The following is a 22,595-nucleotide window of genomic DNA, read 5'->3' as shown; positions in this document are numbered from 1 at the left end:
GTTCTGTCACTTTTTGACAATTCAGGCAGAATGACTTCCCCCATCCACCCACATTTCAAGACGGATTGAGGAGGGGGTGGGGGAGATTGACGATAATGCAAATTCCCCAATGACGTTGCACTGACGCCACTGGCTTGCCATACCCATGACCTCTTTGTTTCAGGTCAGAGGTTGAAGGTTACCACAGCGCTGCAAACAAAAATAAAAGCCTGTGAACGTGTGTATTGGTGTTGCTTATAAACTTGATTTTCTCGGAGGTGAGTCGGGATTTTTTCGTTCGTACTTGAGCATGAGTAAAAGGAAACATGCAAGTGGCGAGGAGAGGAGAGAATTTACCAACAACTTCGAGGATTTTGTTGAAGGAAAGTCGCCATTATTGCTGGAATCTGGGCAGGTAAGCTTACCGCACGCAGTCTACGTGTTGTACGTTTTGTACTAGATTGCGGAACTCAGTCCTCAATGATAGTCAGTCATTTATCTTTTGGTCGTTATATGACTATCATTTGAGGACTGAGTTGTTATAATATATTTTCCGAGGAGCAATTTCAGACAATAGCCGGGGCTTAGTGGGGCAGAGGTTATCTATTGAATCCTTTCATGACCACTGAAGCATAGATATAGTCAAGTGAACACTCGGCACAAATTGAAAGACCATGTCAACTCTCGACAAAAGAATGCATGCATGTCAAAGGTCATACGACACCAATTTGGTGTTTGTTATGCTCCTCGAAATTAGTACCTTACGGTCTACATGGTCTATGTTAGGCATGTTCACAAAATTTTCAAGTAGGATATTTCACATTGAAATTATTTTGTTTAAAAAGGTGATTATTTATCTTAAAAAATGAGGGGTCAACCATGTCTGTAGGTCAAAAATTAGCGAAGTTATGGGCAAATCCTGGGGGCAAATGTCTGTTTTTGGCTCTGAGCGGAGCTTATCAGTGCCTTTGTCATGCAACTAACTAGCATTCATTTTCAGGCCACAATACGCTGTTGGTTTTTATGCTAAGGATCATTTAATGACTGATATGAAGACTTAAGTTTCGCTTTCTAAGTTTGGCTAAGTTATTTTCGAATCGATTGCACTCCAGATTTTATTGAAATTCAGGCGATAAAAGTATTATTTTTGGGTAAAAAAGACCAAAATAGTCACGATAATCGAGTTATATCTTGGTTCCCTGTGTGTGCTAGAGATTATTCTGGTCTGTATAATTTAAGATGCGTAATACAGACGGAAACCAATGGAGGTACATTTCTTAAGATTTAGTTCAGATCAGAAATTATTTGACTACTTCTTAACTTTTCTTCACTATTTCTTTATAATTTAAATAAAGAGATAGGTAAGGAATGTCAAAAAATAGTCAAGAACATGTCTGAATCTTGAATAAATCCCGAATAAATCTGAACAAATGACTTTTCTGGGGACTATTTGGCTTATGCAAGTGCAGTACGAAAAGCACTGTGCCGATTTTTTTGTTAAAGGTCACGCTTTTACCGATAAGCTGCGATGCTCAACAAACTTCGTACTTTTCTATGAGGCTATTTTGAACCAATAAATCGATTAGTTTTTCTTGATTGATGACATCACCATTTCTGAACCAATCAGCAAACAGTTTTGTGTGATTGATCGATTCTTGCAGTAGTCTCCACAGCAGCCAGTTTGGTTCCGCCCCTTCCACACAAACATTTTTGTGGAGGGAGCGTATTAAACCAAACTGGCTGCATAGGAGACTAAGTTCACTGACCCACTGACCTTGCAAACTCAACCACAGAGAGCTACGGTGCATAAGCGAGGTGAAAATGAAAATACGCTAGTTTGTTTACCATTCTGAGCTCATGAGCTTCTGGTAAATGTCATTCCGAAGCATTTACGAGCATACCATAATGTTTATTTAAGTTATTTGTAAAATTCAGCGATGGACTTAATATAGAAGTGGTTTGATTTTAGTTGTAAACGCTGGACTCGACCGGCATGACAAGTTGAACATGTGAAGTTCCAAATTCGGAAGCCATGTACTACTATTCCATGTACGTAGGTCTCACACGAACTGCTCCGAGGTTATACTGACTACTAGATTGTCTACTTTTGTACTTTCGTAAGTGATGAAATTGAAGAAAAAATCATGAAGTGAAATCTATCATAAATAAACACTGATGTGATGTAGGCTAGTCCTGCTTAATCGGAGTACAGCATCCAGACCAGGCAGATCCAGATCCGAACAGAACTTACGATTGTTCGGTTGGAACGGGTTCAACACACATGACACAACAGACATGTCAGGACAGAACAGTTTTGGTGTTTACAAAAAAATGCAAATGATCTCAAGTCACAAAAATTTGTTATAAAATTTCATTTTTGTCTCGCCTCAGTATTTCTGTCTGTCCGGGGTGTGGATGTCCGTGTGTCCGCTGGAGCTGTATCTGGGAAACTGTAATACCTACGCAGTACGTGGGAGGAAGGGTATCTAAGTTTGCTCCGTAATTGTATGTTTTCGGTGAAAAATAATGCAAATTAACATAGCTAATTTGCATAATTTATGCAAAAATCAGCGCAAATTGATAAAATTTCATTTCTGAACTTTGTTCAGGATGGGACTTAGTAATCACTATTTCCGCCTGTGTGTGGGGGTGGGATGTCCGAATGTTTGTCCGGAGCTGTATCTGGGGAACCGTAAGACCTCACGGGGACGCTACTTGGTGGGAGGAAGGGTATCCAAGTTTGCTCCGTAATTGTATGTTTTCGGTGAAAATATGCAAATTAACATAGCTAATTTGCATAATTTATGCGAATATCAGCGCAAATTGATAGCGGTGCATGGTAACGAAACCTTGTGACAGGAATGATACACACCTGCTGATCACCTGATTAGTTTTTGGCGAAAAGTATGCGCATTTAGTTGTTAAGTTGCATAATTTATGCGGAACGCTTCTACAAAATGGTTGGAAATCTGAAGAAATCCGCCTTGTGAAGCTGTAATTCTGGGGATCCGTAAGAATGCTAAGCCCTATGATGATGAAACGTGGTGGGGGTAGCATGACCAGAGGATCTCGACCTGATTCGATTTTCAGCGCAAAATATGGTAATTACCTACCTAATTTGCATAATTTATGCATAATATGCAAAAACCTTTTTTCTCGGAGACTAGGGGTCGCACATTCTTCAAACTTGGTGGGCGGGTGCATCTTGACCCCAGACAGAACAAGTTTGTATTGGTTAGTGGGTGAAGGTCACTCGAGGTCATCCAGGGGTCATCTAAGGTCAAATTACTAAAACTGTCGTATGGGCATGAAACTTGGTGGGTACAGTTAACATTTAGAGTCAAATTTTCTGACGGTCATTTTGGGGTCATCCGAGGTCACTTAGGGGTCATCCGAGGTCAAATTACTAAAACTCGTATGAGCATGAAACTTGATGGATACACTTAACATTATGAGTCAAAGTTTCGGAAGGTAATTTCGGGTCATCCAAGGTCACCAAGGGGTCATCTGAGGTCAAATTACTAAAAACTGTCGTATGGGCATGAAACTTTGTGGGTACAGTCAACATTTAGAGTCAAATTTTGGAAGGTAATATCGGGGTCATCCGAGGTCACCCAGGGGTCATCTGAGGTTAAGTTACTAAAACTCGCATGGGCATGAAACTTGGTGGGTACAGTCAACATTTCAAGCCAAATTTTTGGAATGTCATTTTGGGGTCATCCAAGGTCACTCAGGGGTCATCTGTGGTCAAATTACTAAAACCTCATGTGGATATGAACAGGGTTCGATTTAGAAAATAAATTTTACATGCACAACTCTGATTTTTTCCTCAAAATGGGCTGAATAACACAAAATTTTGCATGCACAGGCAAAATTCTACATGCACAGAGCCAAAGTTACATGCATTTGTGCATGTAAAACCCCTCTAAATCGAACACTGGATATGAAACTTATTGATGGATGTATTATGCTCTGCAAATAAGATATAGCTACCAACCAGCAAGATGTATGATTGCGTGTGATCTGGCACATACAATGTATATGATTTCACCTGTTGCACATTCGACTGCAATTACTTTCACATTCAAAAAAGCACAGAGCCACAGCGCCATTGGTGCTCTTGTTTAAAAACTGCACTGTATTATGCATCATTTTTTACCACGATGATCCATTTTACACAAAGGCGATTTTATTTTATGAAATCTAACTTTCACTGCATGCTGACTTCTGTATCAAGGATAAAGTACCAGCACTTTTTAGACTACGTCGTCAAGTTTCTGGTGTCCAAATTTCAAATTTGTGTATTTCCCTATGGGCAGTGAATGTCGCCCTCTATAATAAGCAATGTGGACATGTCTATCTATGTCTGGTTTTGTACGTGGACCGTGGTGTCAATAACATTTCGTACGTTGATAGCACCTGACACCAGGCGATTTGTGCAGTAACAGACGAGAAAAGACAAGAAAGAATGCAATATTTGTGTTATTATAGATGCAGGTATTTAAAAAAAACATCATTGTCATCAAATAACAATTTTGGACTTGGACGAAAGTGTCTCCCCATCCCCCAAGTTTAAATTATAATGCCTTAAGTTATATCATGATCTATAGTAAGAATTCCAATTGAATGAACGCAGCTTTCAACATGTCAACGGCTGCACTCGATCCAACCGCAATCGTATATCGCGTACATTTCAAACTACAACGGGAACGCACAACCTTGGATACAATGCTATCCAATCATGCGTTGGCATGGTTGGATTCACTTCTGCGTTACTCACGCACAGTCGCACATGCTGCCGCAGTGTACGCAAAAATTCATCACGCTATTAAAAGCTGTGTTCATTCAATTGGAATTCCCACTATAGGTGTGTGATCATTCCTTACCTGAGCATGCGCAATATTCAGCCTCTCTCAGCTCCGCATAGGGAAATCGCGCACCCGGTGCCATTTTGTAGGTAACCCAGGCAAACCTTAGTTAACACATTTGCTGGTCAGCCAAATTCGCCGACAATGTCAATGCATTTTTACATAGAAATTTAAAACTTGTGCCCGAAGAAAGAAACCTACATAAATATGTTTTCTATACTTCACTTGACCCAAATATATAATTTTTATGGTGATAAGTCACCCGCACATGGAATTTCAGAGGATTTTGATAGCAGTTCCATTAAAAAAGCTGCTATCGCCATGAGACTAAGATCTAGAAACACCCCGAAATGCCGCTTTGGGGAATTTTGCTAGATGAATCTTTTGATGAAAGTCAGGCTTTGACAAGATGTAACTTTGCTACGGAAAGTGCTATGAAAAAAAGGTTTTCAGTTTTGGCTTTGTTTACTCAAGGGCTTTAATTTGATATATAAAATGATGCAGTTTGATGGCAAATTTGAATTCACCTAGGATACCTACATTTTGGAAATTCATTACCGGTAATAAATTTTACGGCGATGTTTTTGAATTTGGGGGGAATTAGATCGAGTTAGAAACAGTTCCGTCTTCAGCAGATGGTGATGCTGTGATGGTATCTTGTCTACGATCAGGATAACCTTCACTGATGATGTCATGTGATTGACAGAATATCGTCATAGGATGTTACGTTGTAGCCCCCCCACTTGCATACAGCAACATACAAAATTTCTGGAACACTGGCAGAGAGCTGTAGATGCAAAAGGGTGTGTCAAAGTTCGAATGTTTACACCCGCGCCAGGGACCATCTTTAAAATTTGCAAGGTCTCCTGGCTTCACAAGCTAATTGCTGCTGGACTTAGTTTCTGGACGGATTTTCGAATGCGGTCCTCCAAGTTTGGGAATCGCTGGACAGAAAACGACAGGGGCTATCACAATGGGAGTTGGAGGAATTGTTGATGTAATATATACGTATTCTGACATTCTCGCGGAAATTGAGTAAAAAATCAAAAAATCTATAGCAACAATTTGAAAACTGTGTTTTATCAGAGCGTACTGTGTGGCTGTGCAGGGGAATAGGGTATTGTCTCATGGCATTATCTGCTCTATTGGTCCTCCCTAATTATAGTTGAAAGTGTCTACTGGAAATCACTGTCACTTGACGCAGCCCAATATACTGTTGTGCATTTGTATGAAATACGGGTGAATTGCGCGCATTTACTCAACAAATGTCCGTCCAGAAAGTTCTTCATGAAGTTCAATACATCCTGTATAGAATGTTTCATGCCTGAAAAAAATGAGGTGTGTCTAACAGAAGTTTCATGTTTACTGTTTTCAGTGCAACACCATACCATTCTGTTTATGGCATCCGATTTGCAGAGACGGCAAGGCGATTTGCACAAGATAGGGTCTTTCTTAGTTCCGCCAATGCGACTCTGACATGACATCTGAGTTTCATTTATTAGAACACCTTCATCCATCAACCATTTTGCCCATATTGATTCAGGTTACATGAAAAACCCGTAAAAGTACCACAGGTCTTCAAACGACCCGAACGTTGTCCCTGCAAAATCTGTAGGCTTTTCATTCTTCGGACGATTCTTGTACCAACCACCCGATTTGTGACGGGCCACATCATGGGCATCATTTCTCCCGTTCGCACAACTAGTATCAGCCACTCCATCCAGCGCTGAAGCTCTTGCGTCATCCATGACTTATTTCCGTGACAAATTCATGAATTTGAATTTCAGCAGCAGCGCAGAGTAGAATCAAAATTAGTTTGTTGAGCGGGAGAGCGGCCGTATAACTACATAACTGTGTCACCTTCTATAGATTGACTTGTTTACTTGTTTAAATTTCAAAGCAAAATTCTCACCTGTTTAATATCTGTAATACTTACATTATTATGTTAATTTGTACACACCATGCCCTGCTTGTACTCAAAATCGGAATCAACTGAAATTTTGGGAATAAGCTTTTTTCGTGGATATCTACTGAAAAATGTCAAAAAGAGGATGCTAGGATCACAAAATTCTCCTTTAATATAGTTTACACTTTACAGCTAACTATTTTTCACTTTTTTTCAGGTTTACACAGAGCTAGGTGAATTCATAAAGAAGACTATTCCACCATTTTTACTGCGCATGGAGGAAGGTTTAGGCTATGATGCCGATGACAGAGACTACTCCGTGTACACTGGTACAACAGGTATGTATCATTGATTGTCATTATTGGATTTGCGCGAGAAATCTAGCCATGGATTTGCTCACCGATGAGCTTCACATTTAGAGGCTAGAGACCATTGCATTCTAAATCTACTCGGATTCGCTGAAGTATGACACCAGGTAAAGCAATGGAAGGTAAGTAAACACAGGCAATCGGAATGGGTGATTGCATCAAAAATGTTGCTAAAAGTGCACATCAACAAAATTTTAGACTGTTCAAAATAATCAATCTTTACTGAAAAGATACAGTTGACTCATCAAATAACTTTCATCCAAATTTCAACATCCATTGTAAAAAATGTCAACCCTAACCGACTGAAAAACGATCTAGCAATGTACTCTAGCATCGAATGCATAACTATTGTGTGTAAAACTAGAGATAGAGTTGTCGAGTAGTATGATATTATCTTTTGCATTGTTCCTTTTCAGCGCCTACTACTATATGCGTGCGACATCAAGTGTGTGCATAGGACGTTGTGGAAAATAATATGCACAGGCCAGTTAGCAGTACACTTTTAAAATTTTGTAAAAAGAAATCTGCAAAATATTAAAGGATTAGTTTTGTGATCTGAGAATGTGTGACATCAATTTTGATGTCATTTAAGGTGGTACTACACCCCCTGATAAATTTTGTGACTCATTTTGCATTTTTCTCAAAAAATAACTTTCTTTTTACACAATGGTAACAAAAGTTATGTATATTATAGAGGCAAGGAATCCAATTACTTCACTGAAATTTCAAGACAAGTGGTTTATTATATATGTTAAGAAATGAGGTGCTTTTCTTATCATAAATAATGTACCGCTTGTCTTGAGTCGCTGAAATTCCAGTGTAGTAACTAGATTCCTTGCCCCCTATAATATACATAACTTTTGTTACCAGTGTGTTATTATTTTTTGAGAAAATGCAAAAATAGTCACAAATTTATCAATGGGTGTAGTACCCCCTTAAGGTTTTACCGTCGTTACTAAACCTATCGACGAAATTTTTTTAAATTGACATATTTTGTACATTAATATGTGTAGATAATAAATCAGGAAAAAAAAAAGGGTGCGGACCTCACTTTTGAGCTACAGCCGTTTTAAAAGAGGTGTACATTTCCAAAAATCTCTGTACACTTCAATGGCAAAATCAGCAATTTGCCCAAAATATATCACCTTTTGCGTTATATAAAAATATTGTCGAGACAAAATTTTTTTAATTTTATATATGTTATGAAAAAGAAAAAGCTCTGTAAAATCGCGCAAAAAAAATTGGGGGTACCGGACCTAGTTTTTTATGTAAATTGACCAAAATAGGTCAAAAATGCATTTTTCTGCGACACCATGCGTAGTTAATTGCGTGACGTGGATATTTTGGTGCGTGCTAACAGCGCTGGTATGAAGCGATCTGATGCCGGATCAGCGTTCATTTACGCATATGGCCACAAAAAAGGAATTGTCTGTTTATGCAGGAAAGTTTTCACTGTAAAAAAAAAAGTTACCTAAGATACTTAGGCTAAGAAGTGTCCATAATTATGAACAATTATAATGATGTCGACTATTAAGGCTAAGAATATTAAAAAAATTCTTAGCCTAATTCTAATTTGGTGTATTTTGGTCACAAACGGGTGTAAGATAGACTCCCATTCTGCAAAGATATTGGGCCAAAGAGTTATCAAGTTACACAAAGTGAGTTATTTTCAGCTTTATGTTCACCTGACTCGAATGACCAAAAAGAGGATTTATTAAACATGTTAAAGCGAAACGTTTGACGCCTTGGGCGGAAGTATTTGACTATAAAAGGCCTACAATTATTATAGGCATAGACCTACTTAGCATGCTTAGTGCCGTTTACCGAGAGGAAAACTTTTTGGTCACCAAAACTATAGGCCTACGGAATTATCTCGAGGTGGATTCATATCATCAATTGTTGCAGTTCAATTAAAGCAATGTTAAACGCTGGGTTGCCTATAGCTGTAGAAAAACGTTTGGCCAATTATGATATCATTTTTGTAAATGTATGACACTTTTTTAAAAAACTGAATAGTTTTGATGGTGTTGTCTATCGCATGCATTATGAATTCAGTACACGTAGTACCGGTAGGTCTTTACCCAATAACACAAAATGCTTTAAACATTTAAATGGTGGATTATAAACTTTTAAAACATTTTAAAAATAACAATCAAAAACATTGAATACTTGCTGCAAAACATATTCTAAGTTGGAACAATGTTGCCAAAATAATATATGTCTACAATAACATTTTCACAACATGTTTTTAATTTAGTTGTAGTGTGTTTCATTATGAAACGTTCTACAAACGTAACCTTTAATAGGCCTATAATATAGTGCTTACCCAACATTTAGGCCAAAATATTATTAAAACGAATTAACTCATTTAACCAACACTCGCTTAGGCCTAATGTTAAAAAAAACCTGATTCTGTGTTTCTTTTTTTTTAAGCGCTCAGCAAACATTGTTTTCTTTATTTTTGGCCCTAGTTATCGCTGCGGTGCGCAAAAATAGCATTGACACGCACAACACGCATCGTTCTCTGCGATGTCTGCAACGCAACGCCGAACACGACGCGGCGTACGCACGCCTTGAAAACAGGCGCAATAGTCAAGTCGAATCGGGTGACGACGGTAAAACCTTAAGAGTGCTGATTGATTTGCTGTCAAATATAAACATGACAAACTAATCCTGTGGAAATAAAGATGAATGGATGAATGATGAAGCATCTTGGTGAATGTCGGACCAAACATCAGCTCTCTACCTCTCGGGAAATTGGCCTTTATACTATGGCAAAGATTATCATAAAGAATTGCATAAATCAAAGAAGAAATTTGAATTTTATTATGAGGAATTTTGTGAGCGTAATGTATGTACAAGAGAAACACAAGCTACAAAAGTGACGAGATGAAGCAAGATTCAACAAAAATGAAGTATTTATTTCTGTATTAATTATTTTCCTGTAGGTATCGCTCTGCTGTACTTCCACTTGTACAATGTTCTGAAGAATCAAGAGTTTCTGCTAAAAGCTCATGAGAATCTGAAAGGAGCATTGCGCAGCCTGAGGGGCGCCGTGCACATTTCTATGCGGTGATGCTGGGCCATATGCTCTTGGAGCTGTTGTCTACAAAATGCTACGAAAACCAGAGGTCAGCCAGGAGTGTCTTCAAAAGTAAGATTGATCAGCAATCCATATTTCTATAGTCTCAATATGTGACGTGTCATGTCAAAAGGAGACACTTTTGGGCAGGATTGTAAATAGAGAAATAGCCAAAAATCTGCCCTGGGGTGATATTTTCACAATTTGGGTTTGTTGCGAATTAGTGATGTTATTAATGTTAAAAATATTGTCTGATAATTTCAGACCGGAATATAACTGGCATCTTGTATTTTTTGAGACATTTTTCAAGGTAATTCATACTCTCAACATTGTCAATAATATTTTCAAAGACCGATATCTCAATTTCTAATTTTATAATACCATAACTCAATATCTTCGCTTAGGAATGTCAGATTTTATTGGGGAAAACAGCGTTGTGGAGCAAAATATCTCTATATTTAAGATATATGTAAAAACCTCAAAATTGATAACCTGCCCAAAAGTGTCTCCTTTTGACATGACACGTCACATATATCCTTTATTCATATCACTTTCTATGATCCTTCATAGACTTATTTAGCACACATACTCTAGTAATTCCATTTGCGCACTTTTCTAACTTACATCTAGCCCACTCTTCCCCCTTTTAGTACACTTACAGCATAAAACTGATAAGTCAATTATAAATCTGAAATCAAATCAGAGGAGAAATGTTGGATACACATGCTTGTGGAAGACTTCGGGGAACAGGGCATTTTCAAAACATCAGCTGTCTTAACTGAAGTATCCATATCTGCTGAGTGGTAATGGGTAAACAGTATAGATCCACACAAGGATGAAGTGGCCACGCAGTACATGGTGGTTATAGGTTAATAAATGCGTATCACTTGTTGTGAGTATTGTTATTTCACTCCAGAAAATTGATTTCAATTCTATTCAAATTCAATTCTTTCTACACCTGGAGTCTTGCTATTCAATTCCAATTCAATTCACCTTGTTTTGGAATTAATTCATTTCGATTCCAATTATTCAGTTGTTCAATTTCAAAATCATTTCAATTCAATTCCAATCCAATGCAGTGAAATGAACAGCTAATCAATTTCAATTCAATTCTGAGCATTCATTTCAATTCCAATTCAATTCCAATTCCAATACAGTTGTAGTTTGTGTTAATTGACCAAAGGCACACTGCAAAAACTGTGTCCAGAGATTGAACACTTTTTTGTCCTCGATTTGTAAACACATATAAAATCTAAACACAAATGTCAAACTTCAAAACATCAAGTGTTTAATATCTAAACACAAGGCATCAAATTACTAAACATGTTTAGCATTTAGACATGTTTACAAATCGAGGGCAAAATGGTATCAAGAATGGTGTTTAATATCTAGACACTGTTTTTGCAGTGCATATTTTACTATACCTATAAGTTTTATAACACTTGAGTCAGCAACACAAAGTCAAAATCAAGTACACTACATGTACTTGTCACAAAAGCATTTCAACAGAAGATACTTTATTGTTTAATATGTTAACTCACTTTTTACATTCAAACAATGCAAGTGATCCTTGACCTCTGGGTCCTATTTTATGAAACTTTGGAACTTCTAGTTCTTATGACTGACTTCGTAATATTTGTCTTAACTTCTTGTCCACCATGCACATTATTTTCTAAACTTAAGGTGTGTGGTACGGTTGATAATGGGACCCTGTCCCCACACTGACCTCAAAGATGTCAAAATTCAAGGTTTTGATACTATTTAGATAGCCCCTATACTTGTCTCTTGTTCCACCTAAGATTTTACACCCAAAATCCTTGTACTTTTGAAAAAGTGTGAAAAAAAGCTGTCAAAGATATTCATTTTCTTAAATGGTTTTCTCACAATTTGTTCAAATGTACAATGACTTTTGAGCATATAAAAATTAGGAGCTTGAGAAAAATAGGGGCTTTACGACTAGTGCCAAAAGTTTGAGATCTTTGGTAAGTGGGGGGTCTCACACTCAAATTATCGATCATATCAAGCAATTTAAAACATTGTAAATGCTAAGAATCAATTTGTATCATATTTTATAGACGATATTAGTGTCTTTATGAACATAGAACCTATAACTTTTTCCACATGACAAGAGAGACAGTAGATATCCTTCTAAAGAAAGATTAAGAAGAACTCCAAAAAAAGTCTCAAAAGGTTTAATATACCTGTGTATGAGAAATGATATCATACTTTTAATTTTCTTCAATATATGTGTATTTTATGCTATCATTTTTAAGTGAAAGCTTTCCAGAAAACTTAGTTGTCACCCACATGCAGTCTCAGCTCATTCCCCGATGCCTTGCTAATATAAACAAAAATTCCCTGAAAATGCATGTTGTGCCAGACAGGGATGGTCATTATAATTATGGTGCCATCTATTGATGCTAAATTTTGAATGTGTGTCTCTTGTGTGAATAGACCTGGAAGTGTATCAGAATTCAGAATGGGGGAAGGGCACTTTTTACAGTGGGTGGAATGATCTGGAATCACAGACATCTGCTTGTGAATTGAAATGCTGAATTGAAATCAAAGCTGAATTTCATTTCAATTCCACTTCACTCTTCATCACTCAACATGATTTCAATTCCAATCCAATTCAATTCTTCATTGCTCACGATGATTTCAATTCCAATCCAATTCAATTCATGTACAAGCCCACTCATTTCAATTCCAGTTCAATTTCAATGCATTGAAATGAAAATCACCCAAAATTCATTTCAATTCAATTCGATTTCAATGCATTGAATTAACATTAGTTGTGAGTGAAATTGTACAAAATAATGCACACATACTGAGATGTTGATGCATCTAATGCACGAGTCCTGAAGGGGGGAGTGCATTAGACACATCAACATCTCAGTACAAGTTCATTATTTTGTACAATTTCTTGAGCAACAAGTGATACGCATTTCTCGTAATTTTTGCAATTTTTATAACAAAAATAAAATTGTTACTAAAAATGTTTGAAAATGCAAGCAAATATAATAAATGCATCAACCATGAATGTGTCCGAAAGCACTGCGTGTACTACGCGGAGTGCGCGCCCGTGCAATTATACAATATTTTTATTTAATTGTAATTTACTAACGTTTGCTCTGATTGGTTCTCACTATCATATCACAGTTATACAAACCCTGTAAGATGTAACTTACGATATTTGATATAAATCTGTTTTTTTTTTATTTAGGTTGCAGTTGTTACACAAGAGTGCGCTACGTGAGGACATCCCTAATGAAATGTTGTATGGTAAAGTGGGTTACTTATATGCGCTGTTGTTTGTAAGGAAATATCTAGGAGAAGACTGCATAGATGAGGAGATTATGAAAGTAGTAAGTAGTACTGTAGGACTATTTGTTTGAATCATTGGGCCCATTCAAGTTCTCAAGCTCTCAAGCTTCAAATGTGTTGATTGCTATATGGTGAAATAAGTTTCTTGTATGCACAGCTGTTTGAAAGAAAAAATTATAAGGAGATTTCAGTAAGTGCTGCTAGTTAGTACAATTAATTCGAAACACTAGAGCTTTTATGTTCTTGGTTTGGTAACATGGTTTCCCATTGTTTTTAGCTCTTGTCAGCAGCTGTTGTCAAAACTTTTATCCCATGCCAGGTGTTATTAACTTTTGGTTTTTATATCCCGAAAACATTGATAACAGTGAACAAAGGCCCAAACACAGCTTATGGTAAATCACTGCTGGGTTACTTGTATGCACATGGGCGAAAGGGAGGTAAATCACTGCTGAGAACCAAATCACCATTGAGTACTGAAGCTCACAGCGGAGAAGTGAAAACAGCTGCAGAGGACCAGAATTGTGATGACTGCCGCAGGAGAAAAATGCCTCCCAAAACATGTACTACTATACTACTGTAGTTTTCGCCAAGGTTCTTCAGCGGTCTACCAATTAGGCGCTGTTTATAGCGTAAACACGGAAGTAATGTTCTGATTGGCTAATTGAATCATGTCATCATCACATTGACACATCATTCCGTTCGCTGATCAAGCTGCTTAGCATGTGTGACCTACTTCATTTTATTGGAAGAGCAGTCAAACATCGCTGAAGAATCTTGCTGAATGCTATACGCTGGCAAAGTTACGTAATAAATCGGATTAGCTACCATAGCAATAGGTGAAAACAATTTTGAATATACCGTGCCGCACTACATGCAGGCTGCACTCATCACCTGTGTATGTCTGCAATCATAGATTGAATACAATACCTGTCTTTTCAAAGATACTAATCTTACAGGTGCAAGTGATCAGCATGATATGGTTCAATGCAGAGGTACAGCGTGAACGTATCAGTGCAGCGCGGTATATTCAAAAATTGTTTTCACCTATTGCTATGGTAGTTAATCCGATTATTACGTAACGTCGCCAGCGTATAGCCTTTATACTTTTTCTTACATTTGCCATTTCCTATGTACATTTTCTTTGTATGTTACAGGTATGTGAAAGTGTAATTGAAGCAGGCAAGAAGCTGTCGCAAACAGAAGGCTCACGAGCACCATTACTATACACCTGGCATAACAAACATTATATTGGAGCTGCTCATGGAATGGCTGGCATATTTTATATGCTTATGCAGGTGTGACCCCTTAACCCTAATCCTTGCTTGTTCTTGCTTGGGTATGTAGATAGAGTTGAATGTGTTTTAAATTGGAGTCTGAAACAGTTTAAAAACCGAGCTGTAACTTGTAAGAAAATGAATTATCCACAACAAAGTCTGTGTAGTTAAATTCAAGGTGTTTAGTTAGTGGCCTGATTCACAGTTGTTTGATGTATATAGAATTGGCTTCATTATTAACTAAATGCAAACTATAGATGGTGCTATTTATCCTATATCATTTTTGTTTATTTGCAAGGGATAGGGGATTAATACTGCCAGGTGGTGGCCGCATTGCATTCTCTAAATTCAGTAAATTTTCATCGGCAACCGTGTAATTGAATGGGATTATTTTGAAATTTTAAAACGCTTGAAATATCACAAACAAATAGGCCTATGTTGATAAATAATATAAATACAAGCTAAAACCGTTGGGGTTCGATAATGAACCCCACAAAACTAACCGACTATATTGTAAAATGCCATAAGGCCGGGCGGTTTCACAAGTTGCCGGCTCGATCATGTCATCCGCCGCCTGAATACTGCCATTAAAACAGCTGAAATAGGTGAAACAAGCAACGAGAAAATTTTATAAACATATTTTATCAAATAATTAAAGGTATTATTTGTATTAAAAGCTTGAAAGAGTAATTGCCAGTCACTAAATAGCGCCACCAATTTTGTCATTAGTAGATAATTTTATTTCCGAAAAAGCTATAAAAATGCTATAAAAGTGAATTATTTTGTAAAAGGGGGGAAATTAAAGGTGATAATGACTCAAAAGCATGTGTATACATTAGCATGATATCACATTTAGCTGTTTAAGCCTAAAATTTGGTTGTACATGATGTTTGTTTGAAAAACTTATAAATGACCCCTTCAATCAACCGTGCTGAGCTGTAGATCCTACTAGAAGTTTTATCCAAGGCATAACGACATGGCAACGTACAAACAAACATGTATAAAGCTAAACATGGTGTGTTAACGTGTTCCATATAGACACATGGGTGCATGAAGCAGATGTACTTATTATTTGTGTGTATATTTTCATCCCCTCTTATCCATTGTGCAACCTGTACAAACACCATAATGAGTATCTGCTTCGGATGAAAACAAAAATGATCGGAAATTAAAGTGTCCTCAATTTATTTTGTATTTAACTGCTGCAGAAGAAGATTCATGTTGTCAGGATTTGTAAAGCCGATTTGAGTGATTTTTTTTCAGTTAAAAAAACTTTAAGTTTAAAAATGGCAAGCCATGACATGTAAATGCGAAGACAACAAATTTTTTCAAATGTTTATCTCTAATTAGTGGTTGTTAGTGGTTCTGTGGGGGAAACAAACTGCTCAAGATTCAGAGCCATTGAGGCATTCCAGTTGAAATCCATACACCCCCTATAGAAGACATGATTTTAATCTGCACACAGGGGGTGTAAATTTCAAATGCAGTCACTCATTCAGGTAACATTAATTTGAAATTCACACTCCCTCTGTGGGCGATTAAGGTTATATTTTCCACAGGGGGAATATGGATTTCAACTGGAACAGCCTGTTACTCAGTAGACTTGGTATCTTAGATTGACACATAATTAGAGTAAAATAACAGGTTATCCACTTCACTCATGTGTGACTTCTAACAAAAGGCGCTGGTTCCCGTAGTATTCTTCATTCAAACTAATTCAATGCATGACCTCGGAGTTACTTGCATGACTTTGGCGGGTTAGTTTGAAACAGTCATGGTTGCACATGCAGATACTTCTTTTGAAAGTCCTAAACAAGGTATAGCAGTCGTTGATAGGATATGCAGCTTATAGAACACAGATACTCTCTATGCTTCTTCAATGTATCACAACCTTTGCTGCCCAATGAGATTAATTGATTTTAAAGATCAACATATAATGCGTCAAATTTTAAGTCTGTACAAAAAGAAACACAGCTGTTATAAACATGCCTATGGCTTCAGAACTAGTATTGTTTTCACAATATTTCAACATTGAAAGAAGGATGTTTTATTTACGCACATTTTGGCACCCCATTTGTCCAATGCCGTTCAATATATCAACACAGTAGTGCTTTTAAAGAAAAATACCCAAATTTAAAAGTTGCAATTTACAGCGATCAATGGTTATTACCCAAGCATTGTGGTACGTAAAACCCACCATTGTCTTCCGCGCTGACTTCAAATCAATACAAATAGCTGCAACTTTTAAATTTGGGTATTTTTCTTTACAAGCACTGCTGTGATGTTAACATTGCATAAAATTTGACAAATGGAAATATTGTGAAAACAATTATTAGTTCTGAAGCTATAGGCGTATTTATAACAGCTGCGTTTCTTTTTTGCAGTCTTTAGTTGACCATTCCTTTTAAGGACTGTAAACGAATTTTGAATTGAGAGGTAATGGTTCATTTGTATTTTGCAGGTTAATGGGAGTTATGTAACGGATCATTTGGAGACACTCATCAAGCCATCCATTGACTACATCTGTGAGAAGAGGTTCCCATCTGGTAACTTTCTATCATCATTGGGCAACCAAACGGACAGATTGGTTCACTGGTGCCATGGATCACCTGGTGCAATATACATGCTACTACAAGCACATAAGGTTAGTATACAAATATTGAATGTTAATGGGTTCAATGGTAAGAATATTTTCATGAGGTGAAATATGGACTGTTCCGTTCAACGGGGCTTTGTTGAATGGAACAGTCCATATTTCACCTCATGAAAATATTCTTATCATTGAATGAATTAAAACATTCAATATTTGTTTTATATAACTCATAAGTAACTTCCCTTGCTTCCACTTAATTTTATAAATCACCAGAAAAACAAAATAAATTTAAAGATATCTAAATGCTTTTTTATTTTAGAAGTAACACCCATATCTATAATTGGCGAGTCCCGGTGGAAACAACACGCTATACGCTCATGTGTCTGTCAGCATTGCTATGGTAGCTCCGCATCCGTGAATGGAAAAATAAATATTACACGGACGCGGAGTGCAATAGTCCTTTTGCAGCTGGGCGCTAAAAATAGCAAAAATAGTAAATAGTAGTTGGCCAATCAAATGACAAGAAACTTTGTATGAGTTATATAATATGCAGTATATAAGATGGCATACAGACATATAGATTGGTGCGCTAGTTCCATTGATCACTTGGTGTAATATTTATGCTACTACAAGCACACAAGTTAGTCTGTATGTCTAAATCTAACAGTTTATAAAACTTACAGATAGCTAGACGGACAGACAGAGAGACACCCCCACCCATACTGACAGATACCCTTACTCACACACCCCTATGGGTGTATGCCTCCAAACACGGACACAGTTTAGGACTTTGCAAACACAATTCCTAATATCATCACCTTGTCATTGCACAAGGTCGACTAGTCATAGTTAAAATTTCTTTGCAAAGGAGTGTGGACATTACAGAAATGGTCAATTAATGTGTGAAGATGTAACATTGTGTATAGTTAATGACAAAATACAGAATGACAATCTGCTATCATCATCATCAGTCTGCAGCGGAGCAGACGACTACAAGTTTCTTCCAACTTATGCGATTCTGGGCCAGAGATATTATTTGGTTTTGAACCTGCATTCACTATCCCCAATCAGGCATTGTACATGTATATATATGTAAGAAATGATGTATGCTGCCAACCTCATCTTTTCCCATGTTGTGGTGTATAAAGAGCATACAATTTAACAGGTGCGGCATCTGGCATGTGGAGTATGTGCCCAAGAAACTTAAGCTGTTGACTTCTTACACTTTTCACAAGAGGCTTGGTGTTGGTCATAGCATAGATTAAGTCAATAATATCAAGTTTTAATATATTATAAGTCTCACATTTCTCATGTTTATATCCTAATTCTCATACACAGACATTTAAAGATGACAAATATCTTGAAATGGCTCAGAAGTGTGGTGATGTGGTGTGGGAGAGGGGTCTTCTACGCAAGGGCTACAGCCTGTGTCATGGAACAGCCGGTAATGCTTATACCTTCCTGGCACTATATCAAGCAACCAATGATGAGAAACACTTGTATAGGGCGTGTAGGGTAAGTTTATGTAAGATCATATAAGGCTGGTTAAAGATAAGCTTAGGTGATGGTATACCAATGCCTATACTATATGGACCATATAGCATTGCTATACCATATAATATGTTCATTATAATAAATAAGCAGATGATGATATTAAAGGACGGTGCAGCATCCTCAGTTTTCCCCATCTGAATTGAGATTTGGGTATCACTGGAAAACGTATATTTCTATTGCTCCTTGGCATGGATTCACATTCTTGATACCAAAATCGAGGTTCTCTCTTCAAACGCATGTGCAAAATGTACATTTTTGGTTTTCATGCTTTTCTCTCAGTGGCTCAGAAGGCTTTTGCAAAGCGTACACAGTAGTTACAGCATGCTTATATAATGCATGCACACACACAACTTACATTTTGCGGGTAGAACATTGTTCTGAGATGACCATGCAGAGGGTCAATTGAGCCTACAGGTGAAAGATTAGGGGTGAAGATAGAAAGATGTTTTACTGGCATTCTCACAAGTCATGTGCAGATGTGGGTTAATCTGTTGTGCTAAATTTAGCCTGAGCGGTGATAAAATACCAAAAATATGTTATTTTTATCACTATATTGTGTCATTGTCCACACATGACCGATTTACCACAAACTAAATTTAACATGACTGCCTCACAGCCTGTGGATAACTTCAGAAGTTGTAGCCCCATTTACGTTGATCCATTCTTCAACAACTCCTCCTATACCTTTGTACAGGAGCCAACCGTTGTTAATCCGTGATGAATCCACACTTTTACTGTAAGCGTATCACTGCGAACGCGAAGCGAGACTACGCGTTACGCGAGAGCGCGTAAAATTCGTCATGCCTAGAACCTTTGTGCGTATGCAAGCTTACAAGTTGAATTCAGTATTTTTCAGGTAGCGGCTAAACTTTGCCGTTTTATTCTGTAGTTTTATTACAGAGAAATCATCGAAGTTTTTGTAAGACTTAGTGACAATGATTAACTGACATTTCCTCGTAAAATAATCGTGAATTATACGATCTTTAGCTTCTTTTCGTTGTTGAAAGGATTCAATCATGTTTCACCGTTGTTCATCACCGTTTAACAACTTCATGTCCGGCGCGTCTGCGTGGTTTACTTACCGGGCAGCTAAAGCTGCCTTCGCGAAGTAAACCACGCAGACGACGCGCCGCATCGTTGTTAAACGGTGATGAACAACGGTGAAACATGATTGAATCCCTAATTGAAACCGTGCAATTTCAAAGAATATTTCTACCGTGTAAGTTGGGATGATATTTGCTGATATCCTGCAGCCAAATGGAGGTGACATGTGATGAAATTAGATCATTTTCCTTTAACCATGTGTATATGGCCCGTAGGTTGCGTAAAAAGAATACCACTTTGATAAAACCCATCAATAGTACAAAAAATATATAATTAAGATATATTTGTTTTGTCTTTCAGTTTACAGAGTGGTGTTTAGACTATGGCAAACATGGCTGTAGGACTCCAGACAAGCCATATTCTCTCTTTGAAGGTAAGACATGTGCTTTATTATGTCTTCAGTAAACATAGACACATAGCTTTGTTTATAGATTTAGAAACAGGATCATGTTTTTCAGATACTGTGAAAGAAAAGAGTTTTTATATCACTGGACATATTAATAGGTTTCTAGCTATTGAATTCTTAATTAATTTGACTACATAATAAACACATTAAAAAAGAAAGCCCCTCTAGTTTGAATTGTTATAACTCTGAACACAATTAATTAAAAGCAATAAAATAAAACTGATATGAACATTTGGGGATTTTTGATACTTGCAGTGTGATATACCTTACTTGCACACTTTGTAGAATAGAATCGGAATGAACAAGAAATTGATTCAGTTGGTGTGATTGATGGCACACACTGACCGCTTCCAACATGAGGTGATTGGAACATATCGGCCTATAAACAATTTACACCGCACAATCAATTAGAATTGAACTCTTCAAACTTCCCCAAATGTTTCACAATAATTCTGATTTGTTTTTACTCAAGTGCAATATCATACTGCATCAAACAATATTGTCCACACATCTATGTCAATCTTATTGCATTTAATTATTTACTCAAAGTTATGACCACTCAAATAAACTCCTCAGCAAAAGTTTGGAACGTTTTTTGAAGCATCTATATCTCAGATTATTTGTGACATGTTCATATGGTGTTGCATATCAATGGATAGCTACGGTATTTCCCTTTACAATGACACCATTAATATGCAACACGATATGAGCATGTCACAAATAATCTGAGATATAGATGCTTCAAAAAACTTTCCAAACTTTTGTTGAGGAGTTTAGGTGATGACTTCCTTTTTTGCCAAAAAAGGTACATTTTGGGGAAAATTTCAAAATAAGTGCCACAGTGTCGGGCACCAGTTGTGGTATTAAATAGATCGCTGAACAACATTTTCAACTATTTTCATGCTAAAATGTGGTGAAATTGTACAGAAATGGACTTTTGAAATCCATACAACCCTGATGGAATGACCTTAATCTCCCACACATGGGATGTAGATTTCAAATGTAGTCCCCCATTCAGGTATCCCAATTTGTAATTCACATTCCCTGTGTGGAAGATTAAGGTCATGTTTTCCATAGGGGTGTATGGATTTCAAATGGAATAGACCAATGAAAGGTGTTATTTGTTCATTGACCTTAGTAAATCATGAAGACAGATAGAAGTTTTTGCGTCACATATATTTTGGTACCAGACCATAGATATTTGTCCATATTTTGTGAGCAAACAGCAGGTAACTGATAGTGTCATGAAGTCATAACATCACTCTATTTCCGTTCCATATTTTCACACAGGTCTAGCAGGCACGGTGTATTTCCTTGCTGATATGCTGAATCCTAATGAAGCCAGATTCCCTGCAGTGGTCATCTAAAATACACATGCACAATCCTATCATGGCCGCCACAGGTACAATGTCGCTGAGGTAATTACTGTGCAGTATTAAGGGAGTACAAATGTAGTACCAGTGCAGTACCACTGCCTGGTGGGTCCTGTGCAGTAGCAGTAGCCACTGTGTAGGTAGGTACACTGTGTGTGTCAGTTAGGTACATTGGCGACGGTGTACCTGTGCAGGTGGCCAGAGTAAGAATCTTGTAGTATTTGTATGGTGCAATTATAACAACTCAACACAGATCAAAATTAGGTTAAAAATAGTAAAAATGTGTTGCCCTCCCAAAAAATGGGGAAATGGGAGAGCAAAAACAAACCCTTTTCCTGAAAATCCAAGATGTTTCTCCATATCTACAGTTAAAGCATTTTTGCCAATGGGTCGGTTGCATAGGGCAACACAGCATTTTTTGCCCAGTGTAACATGATTATGTGTTGATATCTTATTTTATAGCACTTGCTATATTGGAAGAAGGTGTGCTCTTTCAGAAAAAATAAAACAAAAAAAAAATGAAAAAAATGAAAAAAAACCCCAAAGAGGTTAATACTATAGTTTTCAGCAAGGTTCTTCAGCGGTTGGCCAATTTGGTGCTGCTTATGGCCTAGTTGGTATAATGAATATTTCAAACAGTTCTCTCAACAAAATAGTAACTTACTTTTAATATTTCATCACCACATCCGTGGGACTTCATCAGAATTTTGACAGGAGCGGTAAAGCTCCTAGTTGTGGCCTAGTTCTTTTTATGTGATAATCAG

At 37.2% G+C, this 22,595-nt stretch overlaps 1 protein-coding gene across 1 annotated transcript; it reads left to right on the top strand.

Annotated features, from left to right (window-relative positions):
• Positions 1 to 182: 182 nt before the first annotated feature.
• LOC140151181 (lanC-like protein 2) lies at positions 183 to 22,402 on the top strand. The gene is given in 10 exon segments (XM_072173435.1): positions 183 to 394; positions 6,971 to 7,091; positions 10,070 to 10,175; positions 10,177 to 10,275; positions 13,427 to 13,568; positions 14,682 to 14,822; positions 17,263 to 17,445; positions 18,733 to 18,909; positions 20,353 to 20,425; positions 21,749 to 22,402. Coding segments are annotated over 10 exon segments (1,224 nt in total). The 5' UTR covers positions 183 to 289; the 3' UTR covers positions 21,826 to 22,402.
• Positions 22,403 to 22,595: the final 193 nt, after the last annotated feature.

The sequence above is a fragment of the Amphiura filiformis genome, chromosome 4 (genome assembly GCF_039555335.1).
Source record: "Amphiura filiformis chromosome 4, Afil_fr2py, whole genome shotgun sequence".
Classification (NCBI taxonomy): Eukaryota; Metazoa; Echinodermata; class Ophiuroidea; order Amphilepidida; family Amphiuridae; genus Amphiura; species Amphiura filiformis.
Note: the sequence above shows the minus strand (reverse complement) of the source record. Positions and strands in the feature narration are given on the sequence as shown.